The 21,345-nt window shown below is 41.9% G+C and overlaps 3 protein-coding genes across 5 annotated transcripts in view; 2 read left to right on the plus strand and 1 right to left on the minus strand.

Moving 5' to 3' along the window:
- The first annotated feature begins 1,047 nt into the window (after positions 1–1,047).
- Positions 1,048–7,307, plus strand: gucy2f (guanylate cyclase 2F, retinal). Its single transcript, XM_028420047.1, has 18 exons — positions 1,048–1,759; positions 2,094–2,395; positions 2,511–2,862; positions 2,967–3,051; positions 3,504–3,600; positions 3,697–3,822; positions 4,002–4,082; positions 4,177–4,353; positions 4,642–4,798; positions 4,891–5,040; positions 5,130–5,278; positions 5,379–5,542; positions 5,633–5,825; positions 5,911–6,085; positions 6,190–6,288; positions 6,377–6,471; positions 6,554–6,639; positions 7,226–7,307. Exons 1-18 carry the CDS (start codon positions 1,048–1,050, stop codon positions 7,305–7,307), a joined length of 3,282 nt encoding a protein of 1,093 aa, XP_028275848.1.
- Positions 7,308–9,695: 2,388 nt separating this feature from the next.
- serpinh1b (serpin peptidase inhibitor, clade H (heat shock protein 47), member 1b) lies at positions 9,696–13,237 on the minus strand. Of its 2 annotated transcripts, XM_028419516.1 has the most exons (8): positions 13,143–13,216; positions 12,642–12,673; positions 11,856–12,005; positions 11,575–11,767; positions 11,220–11,490; positions 11,022–11,120; positions 10,687–10,919; positions 9,696–10,593 (listed from the first exon to the last, which is right to left on the minus strand). In XM_028419516.1, the coding sequence occupies exons 3-8, from the start codon at positions 11,972–11,974 to the stop codon at positions 10,291–10,293; spliced, it is 1,218 nt and encodes a 405-aa protein (XP_028275317.1). In that variant the 5' UTR covers positions 11,975–12,005; positions 12,642–12,673; positions 13,143–13,216; the 3' UTR covers positions 9,696–10,290. The 2 variants fall into 2 exon arrangements, with proteins under 2 accessions (XP_028275317.1, XP_028275316.1); XM_028419515.1 differs by lacking the exon at positions 12,642–12,673 and having other exon boundaries at positions 13,143–13,237.
- A 5,666-nt stretch (positions 13,238–18,903) lies between these two features.
- gdpd5b (glycerophosphodiester phosphodiesterase domain containing 5b) overlaps positions 18,904–21,345 on the plus strand; it is a 36,351-nt gene continuing 33,909 nt past the window's right edge. For both annotated transcript variants that reach the window (XR_003671585.1, XM_028419504.1), the window contains exon 1: positions 18,904–19,261. The gene's annotated coding sequence lies outside the window, so the exon portion shown is untranslated. The remainder of the gene's footprint in view (positions 19,262–21,345) is intronic.

The raw sequence follows: 21,345 nt of genomic DNA on the forward strand, positions 1-21,345 counted from the left end.
TTACTCCCCCTCCACTCAATTCATTTAATCTGTGCTACCTGTTGTACTGTGGGGCATATTAGGCCAATTAAAACATGGTTCAGGTGTCCTCTTCATGCCGTGTGGCTGAGGTGTCTCCATGGAAAGTAAAATCATCCCACTATGTTCTGAGGATCAGAAAATGTTTAAACATTTGTTTATATTACATTGTTTATCTGTAAAATATCATAAGCTACTATAGAGAACAGGCCAGAGCTGCACAACAACAAGGCCAAGGCCTGTTGTCAATCCTCTTATATTGTGCCTCACTGAAAATGGATTAGTGAGTAACACTTACGTTTTGGCCCCGGGTCACTTTGGAGGGATTTGATTGAATGGGCCTGTAGCTCACACTGGCCTCCTATATTGATAATGGACAAATTAGTCTTCCCTTTTCTTGCACTTTAAATAGTTTACAGGGAGGACCTTTACGCATTTTCTGGACAGGTCGATTTGGAATATGTGACGTCTTATTTTTTTTTCTACAGATACTCTCAAAACTTTTTTTAAACTGAAGATATGTGGCGTTTTTGGTTCTTCTGTGAGCTATGTTGCCTGTGAACAGTCCTGTTTGTGGAAACGCGCGGGAGCCTTCGGAGACGCTGACTGCGGGACGTAAGTAGCTCTCCAGGGTGCTGAAGTTGTCTCCAAACGCTACAGACGGCGCACCGAGCTCTTCCCGTCACTCCCAGCCCGTAATCCAAGCACGATGACCGGGCTGTGTCTTCACCAGAGCGACACCGGGGTGAATAGGTGAGGGTTTTTAAAGGGGGAATGGTGAGTTAATGTGGGAGACAGAAACACAGATCCGGGTGGGGAACCTGTAAGAGTGTCCCCAAAGCTGCGCGTCCTGATGGCATTACAGACATGGTAAGTTTCTTTAATTAAATTCAGCCGTCTGTCATACTGATTAATTTAAAAATGAATGACTTTTATTTGTGCACGTTTTGCAGGTGTCAGCAGTCTAATTCATAGGTTAATCAATAGTGAACACATAGATTCACTAACCGTGGACACCCGGGAAAGACAATGCAATATATTGGGGAGCCCAGCCATCCCTATGTGTTTAAAAGTAGATCAACTTTACCGACTCTGCCCTTGTATAACTTTCTGTTATGGATCTTCCTGGGAGTGTTGACGTTCCCTTGCTGTGTCCGCTGTTTGATATTCAAAGTGGGGGTGTTGGGGCCTTGGAACTGCGACCCCGTCTATTACAGGGCACTGCCCACTGCGGCTGCCAGGCTCGCCGTGAGCAGGATAAACGGGGACCTCAGTTTGGATCTAGGGCTGCAAATGGACTTCATCATCCTTCAGGAGCCTTGTGAAACTTCTAAAGCACTCACTGCGTATATTTACTATGAGAACTCAGCCAATGCAATTGTTGGCCCCACCAACCCGGGATACTGTATCGCTGCTTCCCTGCTGGCCAAGACCTGGGATAAGGCCCTGTTCACCTACGGCTGTGTTAACTATGAGCTGGACCGCGCCACAACATATCCGACATTTGCCAGGACGGTGCCCTTTCCAGCTGATGTGTTGTTCACCGTGTTGAAGCACTTCAGATGGGCAAACGTTGTTGTTGTGTCGTCCAATGAGGACATTTGGATAGACACTGCTGGGAGAGTGGCTTCTGCCCTGAGGAATAAGGGACTTCCAGTTGGCCTGGTTACAGCCATGGGCATCAATGAGACCGAGGTTGAAAGCACGCTGAGGAAGATTCAGGGCGCAGGAGAAGTCAGGGGTGAGTCTGAGAGATCAATGATAAAACAGGGAGCAGACACTGCTCTGTCCAAAAATCAACTGTCTTAGTTTAATCCCCCAGAATATTCTGTCCACTAATCACTCCACCATCTGATCAGGAAGTCATGTTGGCAGTTCAGTTTTCACCTCTTGGTCAGCAGGTGATACCAGGTGATAGGCTGCAGAGGAGAGACATGGTGCATTCAGTCCATTAAGTGTTAGTCTTTTTCCACTGTAATATGAAATAAGTCTTAAAGTATCAAACAGAAAAGGTACATTTGAGCATTATAGCGCATTATATATCAGTGTATAAATAATTTTTTCCTTTCTCTCAGTCATCATTATGTGCATGCACTCCATCCTGGTCGGCGGAGATCAGCAGGCCACATTCCTCCTCAAGGCACAAACGATGGGTCTGACTTCGGGGAAATATGTCTTTGTGCCCTACGACACCCTCCAGTACAGCGTGCCCTACACCAACGTCTCCTACTTCCCCCTGAAAAACAACAGCAGGCTGAGGGAGGCCTATGATGCTGTGCTCACCATCACTGTGGCCTCTGAGCCACTGTCCTTCAACGATGCGTTCACTGCTGCCAAGAAGAACGGGGAACTGACATTGCCAGTGCAGGCAGAGCAGGTAGGAAGCGTTTGGAGGTAACACTGTAAAGAAACAAATATTTACAATTGGTATGATACAAAGATAAAGGTGCTTTCTTTGGCTACCCTACTAAACCATTCATTTTAACCTGCAGGTTAATCCACTGTTTGGAACCATCTATAATAGCATATACATGCTGGCCAAGTCCATCCACAATGCCAGGAAAACAGGAATGCAGCTCTCAGGCTCCAACATAGCCTACTTCACTAAGAACACAAGCTTCACCGGCTTCAACCAGAAGGTGGAGGTGGACACTGCCGGGGGCATCAAGACCAGCTATGTCATCCTGGACACTGACAGAAATGGGGAGCTGTACCAGACCTATCTGGTGGACTTAACGGCAGGGGTTCTTCGGTTTGCTGGGAGGTCCATTAATTTTCCAGGTGGATCTCCTCCTCCATCTGATTCCAGCTGCTGGTTCAACGAGAAGTCCATCTGCACAGGAGGTAGGAGCACTCAGGGCTTTGTGTTTGTTCACAGTTTACTGAATGTGTTTTATACATTTGTCTCTTTTTCCTGTGACTATCAAGTTACTTGTTGTCATCCTCAGGTGTGGAGGTCACCTACATCATCATAGTGTTAGCAGTCATCCTCTCTCTGGCTATAGGAGGGCTCATTGTCAGTCTGTATATCAGGTAGGACCTGCACCAACACGGTTTATGTTTCTGTCTGTGACAACCACAGAGATTCGTTATAAATACTTCAGAAAGAAAAATGCACATTTATCAAAGAGATGCTTTCTGCTAAAAAACAGAAACCCTCCTAAAATGGTACTAAAACAGACAGATCAAACAAAAGGACATTCATATTATTAAATGTGAGAGTTTGACTTTAGCAAAGAGGTTATGTAAAAGGATTAGTTTTCCAAGTCGTTGTTATTCACTCTAATACACAGCCACTCTGTGTTAGCATTGTTAGCATAGTAGCTAAATGGAGAAGGAAGGGGAGACTGTTGGGTCTTATGTAGGGAAAGGAAGCAGTGGCCAGCTGTCTCCAAGATTTTATCTAAAGATGACCTCTAAGATGGAGAGGTTCTAAGCAACCTGCTCAAACTGATTTCCTTATCTTTTCTAAATCTCTTTGGCAGGAGGAGACTTCAACAAATCCAGCTGGTCAAAGGTCCCAATAGGATCCTCCTCAACTTAGAGGATCTCACTTTCATCAATCCGCAGCTTAGCAAAAAGGCAAGCAGCACCACTGATACATTGAATTATACAAAGTTCTCAAATTTGCTAAATGAGGTGTTTCTACAGCTAGTTTAATTGAATTTTGTCACACAGAAAATCACTTTAGAGGACCTGAGTGAGTCAAGGAGTGTTTTGGAGGAGAAATCTGCCGACCGCTCACACTCAGTAAACAGCATACAGACGGTGACCCACGAGACAACCAATGTTGCTGTGTATGAGGTATAAGTCATGAGGCTGTAGCTGTAGCTTGAAGTGAGTTGTTGACACATTTTAATAGGCTGAGAGTGATTACCTTGTTAGTAATATAAAGCAATAACAATCTGAGTTTTTAAAATGTGATCTGGAATCATTTCACTTACTGTAGTGTGATTACAGTAACATTGTGTCGTCTCCTGCAGGGTGACTGGGTGTGGCTGAAGAAATTTGAGGAGGGACAGTTCAAGGAAATAAAACAAAGCACCACAAAGATGTTCACAAAGGTAAAGTAACATAAACTGTATAATCTGCTTTCTTCCTTGCAGATTTGAAAATAGAAATTTCATTAATGGTGATTATATCGTCCCATGTTATCAGATGAAGGACCTGAGAAATGAGAACGTGAATCCATTCCTGGGCTTCTTTTCTGACTCCTCCATGTATGCAGTGGTGACGGAGCACTGCTCTCGGGGCAGCCTGCAGGACCTGCTGAGAAACGAGGATGTTAAATTAGACTGGATGTTCAAGTCCTCACTTTTACTCGATCTTATTAAGGTATGTTCTGATACATTCACTGCATGAGACACAAGCCATCACTGCAGTTTAATGAGGGCTGATATGTGAGTGACCTAAGGCAGAGAAAACACACTGTAAGTAGTTTAAACCTAAACTAAGCTCCACTCCAAACCTTCTATGTGTTATTGTGAGTTGAACTCATGTGCATATAACCGGAGCTGATAACTTAACTCTTTCTACATTAGGCCACACTATCCTGAGACTATACTGAGATGTTTTGTGTGATAATTTCTTTACAAATAAACAAAACTATGAAATGTGTTTCAGGGTATGAAATACCTTCACCACAGAGATTTTCCCCATGGTAGACTAAAATCACGAAACTGTGTGGTAGACGGACGATTTGTCCTCAAGATTACAGACTATGGCTTCAATGAGCTGTTGGAGTCTCAGAAGACTCCCTACGAAGAACCTCCACCTGAAGGTACTTTCTACACTGTTTCATTAGACATCAGCTAAATTTGAAAACACACACAGCTTTCTACAGTGAGTGAATGTTCCCTTTGTTTCATTCAGATCTATTTTGGACTGCTCCAGAGTTCCTACGGGACCTTTCAAGCTCTCGTAAAGGAACATACAAAGGAGACGTGTACAGTTTTGCTATCATCCTTCAAGAGGTGGTGGTCAGAGGGCCGCCATACTGCATGCTGGGTCTGCCGCCTGAGGGTGTGTATTCACCACAGAAGAGAAGAGGCAGAGAAGCAGACACGTCAAGTCACCACACTTACAGCCATCTGCTCTGTTTGTTCCCCCAGAGATCATCCGTAAGGTGAAGAAGCCTCCTCCAATGTGCCGTCCAACTGTGGCTCCGGACCAGGCTCCACTTGAATGCATCCAGCTGATGAAGCAGTGCTGGAGTGAGCAACCTGACCGCAGACCAAGCTTTGATGAGATCTTTGACCGGGTAAATTCAAAGATCAAAAACAAAACAACGTTTGCACTGAAACAGTTTTCTTCTGAGTCGACTTACTGAGTATAACTTGTTAACTCTGTTATTTTTACAGTTCAAACTAATTAATAAGGGAAAGAAAACCAATATTATCGACTCCATGCTGAGGATGCTAGAGCAGTACAGCTCCAATCTGGAGGATCTCATCAGAGAGAGAACAGAGGAGCTGGAGGTGGAGAAACAGAGAACGGAGAAGCTCTTGTCAGAGATGCTTCCTCCGTGAGTTTCCATACTCTCCCACACACAGAAAGTGCTGCAAATGTCTGTTACCCGATCGTCTGATTCTTTTCTTCCCTGCTTTCTGTGCAGTTCTGTGGCTGAGGCCCTTAAGACCGGCGCCACAGTGGAGCCAGAGTACTTTGACCAGGTGACAATCTACTTTAGCGACATTGTGGGTTTCACTACCATCTCCTCACTCAGCGATCCCATTGAGGTGGTCGACCTTCTCAATGATCTCTACACACTGTTTGATGCCGTACTCAGCAACCACGATGTCTACAAGGTCGGAAGGCAATATTAACTAAATGAGCCAAAATCTAACTTTGTTACTGTGTCTACATTACAGCAATATATTATGCTTTTTCCAGGTGGAGACCATTGGTGATGCTTACATGGTAGCATCAGGTCTGCCTAAGAGAAATGGCAACAAGCACGCTGCAGAGATCGCCAACATGTCACTGAACATCCTAAGCTCAGTGGGAACCTTCCATATGCGGCACATGCCAGACGTGCCCGTCAGAATACGAATAGGAATCCACTCAGGTTTGCTGCTAAATTAATTATCACCTCCTGATACTATATTTAACAAGGTGGTTGAACTAGTCTCTGTCCTAATGTAATCCTAGTTTTTGACTTGGGATTTGCAGGGCCCTGTGTTGCTGGGGTGGTAGGTCTGACTATGCCGCGGTACTGCCTTTTTGGAGACACCGTCAACACTGCCTCTCGAATGGAATCCACTGGGCTGCGTGAGTATCCTTGACTGCCACAGTTTGCAGCTAATTGTCATGTTTTTATTGTGCTTGAATGTCATACATATCTGATCTCCCTTATCAGCTTATAGAATCCATGTAAATATGAGCACTGTGAAGATCCTCCATTCTCTTAATGAGGGTTATAAAATAGATGTCCGTGGCAAGACAGAGCTGAAGGTAACACCTGGTATATCGTTAGAATGATTGATAACACCGGTCTACACAGGAATGCCTCACATGTTTTTGTCTCTTCTTGCAGGGTAAAGGTATTGAAGAGACATACTGGCTTGTGGGGAAGTCCAACTTTACAAAGCCTTTGCCAAAACCACCAGAGATTAAACCAGGGTAAGAGCGATCAGTGCTGAAGTTGAACAAACTTTGCAAATGTGTTTAAGGAAGTGTTCATGCTGCTTGCTACTGATAACATGTGGACTTATACACACTGTCCACATGCTACTTCAGGGAAGACAATCACGGGCTGAGACCTGAGGATATAGCTGCGTACAGAAGGAAAAAAGCTCAGAAAAAGGCTTGACCTTCTTAGTCCAATCACAGGAGGTATACTAGATCTGCATGCCCGCTGGTGTTTTGTGCTGTGGAAAATGTTACTGCGATTGTGTCTGTTTGATGTTACCCAAATGCATCCTTTAAAACCTGCACACTGGCAATTTGTCCTCATTGATTTGTGAATCTTTCTAATTGCTCTTGATCTATTAGTCTCTTTATCTTAATCTCTTGATCTTATCACCTTGTTCCTAATCAGATTGGGGAAAGCCCTCTCTGTTTGGTGCATTCATCTTTATTGTTGCTTTCTGGCACAGTTTGGTTATTAACAGTCTTATTTTCCTGTGTTTGTGGCTGCTTTAAATTCCCATGTCCACTTTGAAATACCACAGGGATGTTTTCTAACACCTTTTTCTGTGTTAACCAGGGATAACTGGCAGGAAATGGTGACAGAAGAGATCAAGACTCTTTTCCGCAAGGCCAACAGGCAGGTGGACAAAAAGCTGTAAAAGAACAGATGTAGATATATGAAAGAAGCAAAAACAGAGGGGAGGAAGGAGCATCAGGAAGAGGATGCATCCAAAGAAAGAAAGAGACAAAGAACTGGGAGGGGCATGCAGAGGACAGAGAGCGCCACCCAGCCACTCACTGAGGCTTAATGCAGACTTCTTTAAGAGGATTGTCCATCCACTGGCTAATCTGCCAGCAGCCAACACAGCAGAACACAACAGTACTAATGTAATGAGAGTTATCACATTACCTGCCTACGTACCTGCTGCCAGCATCACAGGGAAGGTGCTCCCACTCCTAAATGAAGGATGCACTCATTAACTCCTCTCAGAACTCACCGGCCACTGCGTGGTCACCTATTTCAGGGCAACCGGAGGGTCACCCGTTGAAAGATTGAAACGCCCCAACGCCTATTTCAAAATGAAATGTTATTTTACTGGTGTCTGTTTTTAGTTTGTCATAAAAGCTCACGATAGAGTTGCTGAGCCGAGGCTGCTATTTAGCTATGGCTGCATTAATTAGCCATCCAAGTTGGAGGCAAAGGCTGCTATTGTATATAATTATCAAAATGAGAAACAATACATTTGCCACTTTTACTTCTACTGTTGAGGAGCAGCAGAAGATGAGTCCATTTCTCTTGTTTTTAATGCTTACACTCTTTTATTAATGTTCTAATGAAAGAGTGACAGCTCTTGTTTTTTTAGTGCAATTTTTGGTCCTTTAGTGAAACACGTCTCTATAAAAGCACTCGAGGATGCTGTTTCTGTGACACGTGACGCACTTAAAGCTACAGTATGAGACTTTTGTCTCCTCTGTCTGACAGCAGGCATAATGACAAACATACTGCTGACATGCGATTATGACTGCTGCTGTAGGTGAACTCATCTCTGACAGGCCCAAGAATATGGTACCTGTTCAGAGTTAAGCTAATGTAGCTTGGACTACTGTTAGTGATGGATAGAAATGTGTCGTTTGTCCACTTTGAGTACACACTAGCCAAGATTCCCAGGTTAGCACGGGGGTTTGAAGTACACTGAGAGACACAGACCTGTTTTAACACTGATTTGAGAGAAGTGTTTAAAAGCAGACACAGATGTCGCCTTACTGCTGTTACTGACAGGTTGACATGTGTTAAAGGTTGTCTGTGTGGATGTATTATCTATTAGAGACCACAACATACTTCAGCTGTATGGTCACTATGTTGTCGCAGCTCTTCAGCTCTAGCAAAGCAGTCATGTCAACACAGACAAAACTCTAAAAAGTAACAGATGTGAGATTTGTGTAAAGGTTTTGCACTGTAGCTTTAAATGGTAAAAAATCAAACGTTGAAAAATGTGTTTAATATCAATAACAAATACAAAACAACGTGGAAGAAATAATTTCTGACAGATATTTACAACAGACATATAGGCTGATGTTACTTTATGTAATGGCACCATCTTCTGTTCAAATTAAGACACTGGCTAAGGATTAAGGAGTGGAGGTTTTTATTGACTTATTTTTAGGAGGAAAATAATCAAATTTGCTTCACAGATGTAAGGAACTCTTTGTAAAAAAATGTAGACGTGTGTACATTTTAAATATATTTAAAATATAAAGTAATTTTCATCATTAAGAATATTTTCAGAACATTTGGAACTAATCCTTTGATGCCCTTCAATGTTGATTGCGTAGTGATGCTTCATTCGTGCTTGGTGCACAAAACAACAGCAAAGCCAGTGAGAAACATGTACATTGTGTATCTGATATGTTGTTGTTTGTCTTGTATATTATTACAGTAAAGAACAAAGTCTATGTAAATACAACAATATAAAAGAAACATACCGTAATAAGAACATATTTGAATGTCCTTTTGCTTTTTGCATCCACAAGGTGGTGCTGTGGTTCTCTGTGGAAATTGAATCCGATGGAGGTGGCATTAAGACGTTCATTGTTGTTGAGAGATACAACACATTTCTGTGATGAACCTTCAAAGTCTTAAGATCATAATTAAACTCATTTTGATTCTTCTTTAAGCCAATTGTTGTATTCAAGCTTGTTTTGTTTGTTCTATTGAGACAGCTTGAGTTTCCTGATCTCCATGAAAACCCTGTACTCCAGGTTTTGCACCCTGCTCACACTACTATTTTTGTTTGGGGTAAGAATATGTGCCACAAAATGGACAGTGATCTATGGACAATTTTAGAGCAAGGCATTGTTAAACCTATGCATTCCAGATCTGGAAAGATTTTTTTGTTGACCTCCAGCCAACTGGAAAGATTGTTATCCTTTTCCTTTGAGATGATGAACACTATAGCATGCCCACATTCCTCTGTTAATCACTGCACAGGACTGTTTGGATGGTATTCAGAGAAGACTTTTTAAAATAGAGCAGCCACACACATATATTTCCCTCTTTTCTTTTATTGATAAAAAAAAACATGTTATCACATAGTCACACAATTCCAACAGCTTCCTTGGACCTTGTTTTGTTGACGTACCTCCTGTACAGCAACAAAAAACATGACGCTGTATGGGTGGTAGAGTGAACATGAATTAACATTTGCCACCTTTCCACTGCAGGTTGAGCTCATGCAGAGGAACAATTCAGTGCAGATTGGGGGCAAAATGTAAAACAACTTTATGCACAGATCTTATTTCTTTAAACATTAAAGATAATGCAGAGAACGCACATGAATCATAGTGGAACCAATACTGGCAGAAGAAAAGCAGGATGCTGAGGAGAGAGCTCATACTTAATATAAGCATGTTGTCTGTTGTGCCAACTGCTGTTTGCTCATGGAAACCTTAGAAAAGGCACCTGTTTTTCATTTTTAATTTTTCCTTGGGATGGTGTAATGTGTCTAAGAAAAGTATGTATATTAAATCCACAGATTATCTATTGGAATGTGCTCTTGAGGTAACAGTCATACCAAAAAAACCAAACACACACACATACAGTTTCCTGCCATAATTTCACAAACAGGACCCACACCCGTAACATTATAGCTCATCACGCATCTTGTCTCCTTTAGGTTTAACCACTCTGCCAATGTACAGGATGGAGTTGGTCTTGTTGTCCTTCACCAGGAAAATGAAGGGGTGATCTGCGTAGAAAAGCTTGGGGTTCCTCAGCTTGTCAGTGCCGAAGATGCTGGTGTCGAACGGGTTTCCGTCGGTGTCTAGCTCCAGGGCTGATGCGTGGAAGACATTGGAAAGATAGAGGTCCTTCTTTCCGGAGATGTTGGACAGGTCGGCCTTGGCTTTGTCCACAGCCTCAGTCAGGCCCAGCTCAGCCAGATGTTTCTGGAAAACATAAAAAAGACAGAAATGTTTAATTCAACAGGCTGATTTTAAATGTGTATGTTAAGAATGAACCCTCACTTTGCCACCGCTCACCTGCAGATTGTGGCTGACTTCCAATGAGATTTTGGGGAGGGAGATGGCTACAGCTTTGTTCTCCATCTCGCTCAGCCAAGTGTCCACCTGCTTCCTTGTCAGGAGCTTCTCCAGGCGTTCCAGGGGCTCCAGGTGATAAGGCATGATAAGGATCATGGAGGCCTGCTTCTTACCCAGAGGCATGTTTAGCACAAAGAGACGGTTCTCTGTGTCCTCATGGAAGTCATACAGACCTGCAGACAAAACAGATGGCTTATCATGCTTGCTTTCCTGTTGGCAGTTAACAGTTCTGGAGACACAATAAGATCTGACGTAAAGATGACAGAGAAACTCACCAGTGCGGTGCATCATGGGAACTCCAACAGTGAAGGCACGGGTAACCAGGAAACCACGGTTGTCCACCATTTTTTCATGGAATTTCTCATCCCAGTGAGCTGTCAGAGAAAAAAAACATGGTTATAGTCATGATTAAGTTTCAGTTGTGACCACATTAATAAACTAAACGTAAATAAGTAAATACTATTTATACTCACGCTTGAAGAACATGGCGTTGACAATCATGGCTCCATCTGCATTCTGCACATCCTTGGTAATCTCTGGCAGCTTGCCATCTGTAGACTTGGCCGCCCACTCATTGATGGAGTTCACAGCACTCCTCTTGTCCCTAAAGTTTATTTTGGAGTGGTCATAGTTGTAGTGCTTCTTGCTGCTCTTCACAAAGTCATCAGCAAACGAGACAGAGCTGGGGCCATAGAGGCGGTTGTTGATCTTCCAGGTGGTATTGCGTAACTTGACATCGCTCACCTGGAAAGAAGCATGTAGAATCTCACAGAATTGCTGTGTACATAAAGTTCACTGAGTTGAAGCATGGCAGATGAGTAAATTTACCTCAGTGAGGAGCTCTGACAGGCCTGCGTGCAGGTGCTCATCCTTGATTTTTTCAGCACTGAGGACAGTTTTCACTTGAGAGGCAGTGGAGGATTTCCCACCCAGAGCTACCATTCCCAGAGAGGAGGCCACCACCACAGGAGAGATGAGGATGTTCTCTGTGTCTTTCTGCTTTGCCATGTTGTGGTAGAGGCTAAATTGCAAGTAAAAAAATCATTCAGAGATGCAACTAATATTCTTTCAAATGCCAGGAATCAGAATAGACATAATTAATAACAAACCTGAAGGCAAGGTTAGCGCTGTTATCAGCCAGCGTGGTAGCATGGCTGCTCAGCTTCTTATCCTCTGCAGAGGCCACAAAGGCCAGCAGACAAAGAGCTACAACATTAGTCACCCACATCCTGTCTGTCTCCAGAAGCAGCTGCAATAGCCTGCAAGGGAGGAGCAAAAGGAAAAATCTAAGTTAGCAAAACTCTTCTGTGAGTCTGTGGATCACACACTGTTATTATCATAATATCTCAGAAAGAAAGTGCCAGGGCAAAGACTATACTTGGGAAGCTGTGGAGGTAGGGCAGGGTTAGCTCAGCCCACAGAGGAGCTTAGGAATGCCTCCCGTGTGAGGCAGACATGGTCCTTGCCACGTCAGCAGCAACCAGAGGCTCATCTGTAGAGCTGGAGCTGCCAACCACATAGTGAAGCTGTGTGCTGACTCAAGGCTGAAATATGATGCCTCTCACTCCCAGAATTAAGTGTAGTTGACTCAAACTGCAGATATGTAATAATGTTTGTAGAGACCACGTTACACTGTGCGAATTCTTTACTGCAGTTTTTGATACTACATGTCTTCTGTAGGAGCAGTCTGTCTTTCAGCCCAGTGAAAGGCTGTGTGCCTGTAGGCCATAATCTAACTCTTCTCATCACGTGTTTAAACAAAGGGCCAAAGGCACAGCCCGAGGCTGTGAAAAAAAAACTGCACCAGTATCCTGTTTCTCTGCAGAGATATATTGCCTGCATCTCTGTATTTGCATAGGGGTGATATAGCAGAGATGTCTTTCACGTTTGGATACCTTGAGATGTTTTCATGTCTGCCATTTTCATTCTGAAAGACAAGAGGTGTATGCAGTAATCTCCTCGAAGCAGGCAGAGAACACATATTCAGGCTCTAACAAAGCCGTCTCCATCCTTTCACCCAGATTTTAAAATTCTTTTAAACATTTGATGATTTTCTACAACTGTTTAGTCATCATTCAGTCAAAATCTGACTCGTAAACTCTCTTCATTGGCTGAAAGTGGCCCAGAGGGAAAAAACTTTCATCCAATCAGCCGTCGACTGTGGCATTCAGAAACTGTGGATTACAGTTAAACAAAAAGCTAAAATGGAGCTAAAAACTGTAATCCAACTGAATGCATTAAAATAGCTAGCAAAGCAGTGACATGCAAGAAGAAAAGTATCATTTTGCTGGAAAAAGTTGAAAATTTAAAGCCAGAATCAACCATGAAAACAAAGCAGTCCTTTCACCCGCTACATTCCTTCCTGAAAACAAAGACAGCTGTGCTGTAATGCTTACCTGACACAGAGTCGCAGGGTTTCTCCTTGGAGTTGTGTCCTGTGGATAATGTAACTGCAACACTCTCTCTTGCTTTATATATCCTGAGAGAGAAGTTTCTAGAAGTGGGACTGGGGGTGTGTTTTCTCAGGAAATTGGGAGCTTAGGACGTCCCCCCCACAAAATCACAGACTGCTGTTAATTCCTCTGCACTGGTCTGAGATCAGTTGTAAAACTTCCCTGCATACAACTACAGACACACATTCAGAGTAAAAAATCTGATACTTGGTCGGTTTGAGTAGATGATGTACAGAAGTATTCCTGCTATAATGCTAATAGCTGACTCAATCTTCAACCCTGGTTTCATCATATATTAAAGATAAATATTAAACGTTTACTTTAACTCTTTATATGCACATATGTGACATCCCAAAGCAAACAAACCAAATGTCTGCACTCTCAACAGACAGATATTCACTGAATGGGCTTCTTGTTTCCAAATGTTATCTGTATAAAAAAATTAAATGCTGCAACATACTGTTGTGTCCACTGTTACATATCAGATGGAACCTTCTAGAACTTTAAAAACTTCATTCAGTAGTTTTCATGCCTCACAGAAGCTACAAGCCCTGCCCCCACCCTCCTCCACGGTGCCACGTCTGTCCATCTCAGCTGCTGCCTGCAGGGTGGCTAAAAGAACTGATGGGGGTGTTATGGAGGACCACTGTTGTAAAACAACCTGAGCAGACCTTCTATCTTAACTTATGCAAACACATTTGTAACTAAATATATTGTCAAATCATTCAGTTTGACTACAAAGACCTTGTATCCCATGTAAAAGAGCAAGAAAAGACCATTATGCATTACAGTTAACACCTTGATTCATCTTGGTGTCTGACACTTTCCAACCAGAGAAGAATTCCTTCAACCTCTTAATCCCTGCAGCCCCTCCTCCTTTACAGCTCTCTGCAAAATGTCCTGACATGCCAACTGATGAGAGGATTGTCAGTGACTTGTCGGGGGAGGCATTCAGAATCTTCTTCAAAAGTTTAAGAAAGAAAGGTTCCACAGGGCCTTCCCCGCTCAGGTTTCATCAGCACACAAGATGTAGTTCTCAGCTCATATGATGCAAACACATGCTAAGCTATTGTATTTAACAAATAAAACAGTGAAACAGATACTATAACACACACACACACACCTCTGCCTCAGGGCTTATCATTCTGAACATGGGGCTGTAGCCACCGTTTACACTGAAATTCCTCAGCATGCAGAGAGTGAGGGCCAATTATGGGTCAAGCAAGTCTGATCAAACCTCCCAGTAAAGGTGACTCTTCATTAAAATAAGTTCTAAGTTCTTTTTATGGGATGCAAAAGCCCAGACAAAGGAAGGAAGTTACAAAGACTGTGTATTTGTGGCACAAAGGAGACGACAGCACAGTTACAGTGCATGCTTCACGGAAGAGGCTTGATGGTTGAAAACAGTGGTGCTCTGTGGTGTTTTTACTAAAAACAGAACACGTTAAGTCTTAGAGTCTTTAAAGAAGTGTGAGAGTTGTGGAGGGGTCAAACACTGTGTTAGCTGCAGGTCCACTCACTGTTTGTGCTGTCCAATCTATACACACCACGTGTGGATGTAGGCTACGTGTCTGTGAGCATGCAGAAGCTTCCAGATCTTTTTCCTGAACCACCTTCACAGACACACACTACAGATATACTCTGATCCTTCAGCTAGAGTGGAGCATACACACAACACAAAAGGAGGCAACACATTAACTGTTCATTCAAAGTTCATTTACTGTTAATAATAAAAGTGCAAACTTGTTTTCTCTCCTAAAAAGTCTGACATAAGAGGAGGAGAGGCAGACCTCAGAAGGCGGAGCACTTCTTACATAACTACAGCAAAGAAATGCTATTTGAGGACAGGAGGTCCACGCAACATCTGGATGTTATTGCACTAACCTCAGCACCAGAGTCTAATTTTACTCCCATACTTTTTTCTTAATGTAGTCTGTACACAGCCATCAAGTGATGAATTTTGTTTTAGTATTGACTGGACATCATGAGGGAATCATTTTTTGATAGGAATGCACCAAGTCAGAGATATGTTCATGCAATTCCACCTAAAGTTGCTGTAGAAGACAGGAGTGCTGTACTGTATAGGATGGGTGTGAACAAACAGCGACTTTCATGTGTCCATCTGTGTTAGCTCTTCCAACAAAAGCAACTGTTGGGAGGCTTTCTAAACAGATTTCTTCCTGATGTCGGCTTTCCTCTAATATACACAACACATGGGCTACAGTATTGTTTATTGATTCCAGTGGCCTATAGACTGCAGCCAGGAAGAGATGGGTGAAGCATTCTGTAAAAAACACTGACAAACAGGCTTTTTATTTTGCATCTTCATCTGCAGATTTCTAAACAACAAAAAGTAATGCATGTCAGCTCAATGCATGGCCTTAACAAAATAGCCTAGTTAGAAACTCTTTGTGAACTACAACCTTTTGGTATGTAATAATTACTTGTGTGAAACTGTTTCAACATTTATTGTAATGTGAAGCAATAAACTGCATGTTAAATAAGTTAGCCCCCTAAGGTAAGAACTGGTTGCCCCCATAATGAAATAAATTTGCTTAATTACACACATGACGCTAAGCAGAAATCTGTCCCTACACACAGGGTTGAAAGCAGTAATGTGCAACTTCAATCCCTATTGAGTTATGAGTTATCTGTTAAAGTGAGTCTCATGGCAGTCACATTACATCACACTGCAGAACTGAAACATTCCTCTGGTGTTGCGTCATGATCTTCTTGGCAGCTCAGTGGGGTCTTTGTGTTCGACATTTTTCTCAGTGTGGAGTCAGCCATTTATTAGACAGTGACATGGTAACCTAAATGCAACCAACTTACAGATAATGTACTCTGTACACAGTGTTAGGGTTACTTTTAAACTATATTTTAAAGCTGTGGTTCTTCAGTTAAAACTCTGAGAGTGTATGATGTGCTTCTGGACATATTAGACAATTAATTTTTAAAAAACATTACATTCAGCCTGGGTTTGCTACATATAGATATATAGACTCACTGATGAAATGCATTTGTATGCAATGCACAGTTTCACCATTATAGTGAAAGGCTTGAAGAGAGATTTTAATACAGAAAGAACACGCCCCCTGGTGGGGAAAGTTTAAAGGTTTCCTTAAAGGCCATTCGTGTTTTCTCTGGTATAAATGTAAAAAAAAAAATATGCACAAGAAATAACATGAAAGCATCATCATATCTGTATTATGGGTGAAGATATGGATGTTATGCATGTAAAATATAAACAGTTTGCAATATTAACAGTTGCAGTGCCAATTGCTTTGCTGTTCCCAACACAGAGATTGTATTGTGGATTTATAACCACTAGATGGAGTACAAAGCAACCAAATAAATTACATCCTCCTGTGAACAGTTTGAATTTCTAGTTCAGCATCTTCAAATCACAAAAGACATTTTGGAGTTGTCGCAGGTATCATTTGCTTTTATTTATTAATTTTGTAATGTAGTAGACATAAACAGAGTACTAGCATCTATTGACAAACAGCATATTACAACTTGTTGGCTTCACTATTGCTCTGAGTAAAAACAGAAAAAAAGAAGATGAAATCTTAAAACACAAATGTTCAAGAGTTAATCCTGACATCAATAAGCACTGCATTGGTTCATATAAGTTTCTACCAGGGCTAAAGTGTTGTACTAAATCATTGCTGTTTAAGTCCTTCTGTGAGGCCTCTGAAAAGATCATATCCTGCTGTGAAATTCCAACAGGCCTTCAAAGTCAGAACAAGCTGACATTTAGACGATATGTCCAGTGTTCCTCTCTCTCAATGCTCATGACAAATTCTCTCTCCTTTCAGTATCACATGCACTTTCCTGCATTACATAACAACACCTGCAGAGGAGACCCCCAGCCAGCCTTCCTCTACCCTTCCTGCCTGTGGATGCTGGTTGGCATTTTAAAATGGGTGGAGTTCAAAACAAATCTCAGCAGCTGGAGCTACTGACTAATGCCAACCTGTGGAGAGCAGAGCAGGGAAGCCTGGGTCAGCCACATCAAACAGAGACGTGTCACAGGAAATCACCCTGAGGATGCTTCCTCACACACAGAGAGGGCAAAGTCAAGGTGTGTGTGTGTGGAAGTGAGGCAGGTGGTTTAAAGTGTTGGTTGACATTAATACAAGCAGGTAGGTGAAGTGAAGAGTAATCACTGGTATTAAGACTTTCCTGATGGTGTGTATGGAGCGAGCAAAAATCCTCTCCTCTATTCATCTGCGAGGAGCGCTTAACCTCATCCTTATGCTCTGTCTTCACCTTCATTCATTCCTCCTCTCCACCTTTCATTGACATCATCTGAGTGTGGATCTCCACACGGCTTCTCCTTAAATACATAAATTAAATGAAATAAACCTGCATATTATCTCCGAGTTTTAGCAAAGTCTTATGCAAAATGTCCAAACACACAAGAGCAGCTCTTCATCTTTATCAAAGGATCTTCCAACTTCACTGCACTCACTGTTTCCTTGGTGATAAATCTGATACTTCTTTTAACCACATGCTTCAAACACACGATGTAACAATGTCCATAGTTCAACAGAAACAAACAGACAAATGGTTGAAAACATCTACAGATGACTCACTTCACACACACACACACACACCTGTCATTGTGTAAGACGTTCACCACAACTGAGTGAAAAACAGAGATGAACTCAGATGTTATGGTTCCCCAAAAAACATTACAGTTAATTGACAAACACTCATATCTCTTGTGAGGGAAACATGAATGTGAACATTGTGACATCATCCTCCAGCACTGTGGTGCTAATAGTCCAAATAAGGATGTGTGTCACCTGGTCGATCAGAAGGGACTGCTGACCGTACATGTCTGATCATGACTTCTTGTGACAAAAATCAATCAATCGTTTGGTTTAATGAGTCATCTGGTTGCCTATGTGTCAATGTAAGATAGCGAAGTCTCTAACTAAAACACAGACTGCACAAAAGGTTTCTTTGTAAATCGATCAATCACCATCAATATTGTCTAACCATACTTTGTCCTGTACCAGCCTATGATAATGGAGCTTGTCCCAGCTGTTAATGAGACACCCTAGATAACTTTTTTGTCAATCTGAATTAGAAAATAAAGACATTAGACATACAATGCCGATAAAGATATTTGACTGAAGGGGGGTTTCTTCCATTCTTCATTTAATCTGGGAGAATAAAAAAAACTGATTGATTGAACAATCTGGTGTAAACCTGCTATGAAAATGTGTGACATAGGCTACCTCTTTATGACATGTTCAGCTACTGATCAAGCTCACTTTTTGTTCTTTATGTATCAGTATCAGTGAGGTGTGTCGCCTGTTAGGTATCTGTTAAGATAATCTATTGATAAAGTACCCTTTTTACGATTTCTTGTTGCGTTCACGTGTAGTCGGATTTTCTGGCAACAGTCAGCGAAAGGTTTAAAGCTAATAGAAAATCTGTTTTCAATGTATACCAGAAAGAGTTACATCGATTTTTAAAGAGTTAAATATATATATATGAACATGCATGTTATGTTAATTCAATCAAAAGGTGGGCGGACAGTGAACCGGTTAACGGTTCATTTTTTTCCGATGTGACGTGAAGGCGCAGGCAGGGAGTAAAGTCAGCCTGGTGACGCGCTGTGTCTGTACAGGAGGGCTGGAGATAAAAAGACCGACACACACTCCTCCCACCTCAGTACACTGAATTACTCTGCCGGTGTGTGTATGGTACGCCTTACCTTCAGAGGGGGGACGGGACGGATGAGTAAAAACACGGACAGGACCTCTCATTTTTTTGTTAAATAAATCTAGGGCTGAAACCACTGCCACGGTCCGCACTCATCGGCTTTTTTCTCGCTTTGTTTTCGTTGTAAAACTTCGGCTCAGTCAGCATTTACCGGTGTGCCACCCATACACCCGCCCCATCACGCTCTACCTCCGAAACGGCCTGTCCTGTCCCCGCTTGACTCTGGGGGGACATTGTACCGGAAAGGAAGGAGCAGCCTTTAACTTTTCCCTCGGAGCTAATTGAAAAAAACGCACCAAGTGTTAGCAGCCCTCTGACAGGTGAGTGTGAAAGCTTAGTTTTGGATTTACCTGCCTTCTCTTCTTTTCATAGTTACACATCTTTCTGAAGTAAGTTGTTATAGTGTGTGTGTGTGTGTGTGGTCCTCGCAAATAACTCAAATAACCAGGCTAAAACCAGCTAACATTACTGTAATGTGCCCACAGATGCCTGCAAGCTAGCACATGACAAGTTATTAGCGCAGGGATACTTCCTGTGTGTTTGCTGTTTATTGGTGGTCTCAGGTACACACACACCCGGACACGCCCATAGTTTTGTGTTCCATGGATGACTATCATAAAAAAGGAACACATAATAAAGTTTATAATGCCATTACAGCTATAGATGGGTTCTTCCATTTATGTATCCAATGGAAATTTGAGTAGCAGCCTACTCTAACCACTTACATTATTCATGACATGAAGGTGATGGTGGATGCTCCTGGAGCATTAATGCAGGACAGTTTTATTTATTTGTATATAGCTCTGCAACAGAGGATCTGTAGTTGCTATTTGTCAATAATCTCAACAAAAAAAGTCTCAGATGCACCACAAGCAAGTTATATGGGCAGAAAGAAGACCAATGTCTAAACAGCATCGATACATTGTAATGATTTCTTTCTTTGTTTAAGCGATGAGCGAAGAAGCCTTGTTAGGCTGCTTCTCTTGCTCCCAATTGTGCATTCAAGTCCCCACATCTACTCATTCCATGAGGTGCCAATCCTAAAAAGACAAAGTACTCTAATCCAAATTAACAAACACTGATGTGTGAAAAATCTTAACTAGGTTATAGCATTTCTTTTTAAATCAAACAACAACAAAAACCTCTTGCAGGATCCATTTGGTGTCTTTAACTGTGACATCCTTTGTGACGCTTTTAACACTTTCACAGCTGTCACCATTGTACCATTTGTAAAAACAATAAAGATTGTTTGTTTTTGTCAGATGATATTCATTTACAGCCTATAGGCATGTAAATAATTACTTTGCAGAGGGATTAAAACCTGTTTAGTCAGAGTTTCAGTAGATGGATGACTCATGATGAGTCAAGACTTAAAAATCAAGTATGCAAGGCTGTTCCATTTTATCACTCTTTACAGCATCTATAAATGGATTAAATGGCTTTGGAGCAGGCTGTGCTGAATGTTGAGGTTTTTGGACATTTTACAGGACAGTTCTTTTACACAGTAAGAGGGGCGTCTGTCCTCTGGGCAGCCAGCATTATGGAAATATTTTCAGGTCTCACCATCTAGACTCATATTGTGTGAATTGACATTCAGGCTGCTCAGACATGTGGCATGAGGTTGATATTTTAGATTTGCAGGAAACATGGTGACATTATTTATATATAGAATATAATATACTTTATTAATCCCTTTGGGAAGGTCCCTTGGGGAAATTTGGGTACCAGCAGCACTACAACACCAACAGTCAGAGCAAGTGTGTGTGTGTATATATATGTGTGTATGTATATATATATATATATATATATGTATATATATATATATATATATATATATATATATATATGTATGTATATATGCAGTGTTTCCTAAATTTGCTTGCGGTATATTATACATAGACTTACATTTAAAAAAATGTACAGTCCTGCTGTGAGGTTTTCAGAGATTACTTTGGATTTAGAAATTGTATTCTAGGAGAATAAATGGCAGATAGCAGGACATGTAATAGGTCAGAATAGAGAGGACGGCAGTGCACTGTGTTCACAGCAGTTATCCACTTAGTGGTTGTCTTCACTTACACACTGTTTTGCAGATAGATGTATGTTGTAAAGACCATTTTGTGCACAAGCTGCTCTGAATGGAAAGGAGTTGTGCTGCTGATAAGACCTATGGAAGTGGACCTTATTGATTTTGTGTCCGAGCCATTCTTATTTCCCTGCTTGTTATAGCTGCCAGTGTGAACGTAGATGTTCATGCACTTCATATAGTTGCTTTTAAGTGGAAAACAGACTCAGAATGAATCTAAGAACGGATGCTGGTTTCAGACATCTGCATCTTGATGTCTTGGTGTGAGCGAGAACAAGTAAAATCTGTTAGTACTGGCTGGCCTGGAGCTTTGAGGTC

This window comes from Parambassis ranga, chromosome 13 (genome assembly GCF_900634625.1).
Source record: "Parambassis ranga chromosome 13, fParRan2.1, whole genome shotgun sequence".
NCBI classification, from domain to species: Eukaryota; Metazoa; Chordata; class Actinopteri; family Ambassidae; genus Parambassis; species Parambassis ranga.

What these genes read in the sequence shown, in the direction of transcription:
- gucy2f (XM_028420047.1), top strand. Translation starts at nt 1,048, where the DNA reads ATGCAATATATTGGGGAGCCCAGCCATCCCTATGTGTTTAAAAGTAGA. An exon ending in CCACAAAGATGTTCACAAAG is followed by an intron (nt 4,083 to 4,176) that starts GTAAAGTAACAT and finishes CCATGTTATCAG; the next exon opens with ATGAAGGACCTGAGAAATGA. An exon ending in GTGGCAAGACAGAGCTGAAG is followed by an intron (nt 6,472 to 6,553) that starts GTAACACCTGGT and finishes CTCTTCTTGCAG; the next exon opens with GGTAAAGGTATTGAAGAGAC.
- serpinh1b (XM_028419515.1), bottom strand. Translation starts at nt 11,974, where the DNA reads ATGTGGGTGACTAATGTTGTAGCTCTTTGTCTGCTGGCCTTTGTGGCC. An exon ending in TGTCAGAGCTCCTCACTGAG is followed by an intron (nt 11,491 to 11,574) that starts GTAAATTTACTC and finishes GCTTCTTTCCAG; the next exon opens with GTGAGCGATGTCAAGTTACG. An exon ending in TCCCATGATGCACCGCACTG is followed by an intron (nt 10,920 to 11,021) that starts GTGAGTTTCTCT and finishes TTTTGTCTGCAG; the next exon opens with GTCTGTATGACTTCCATGAG.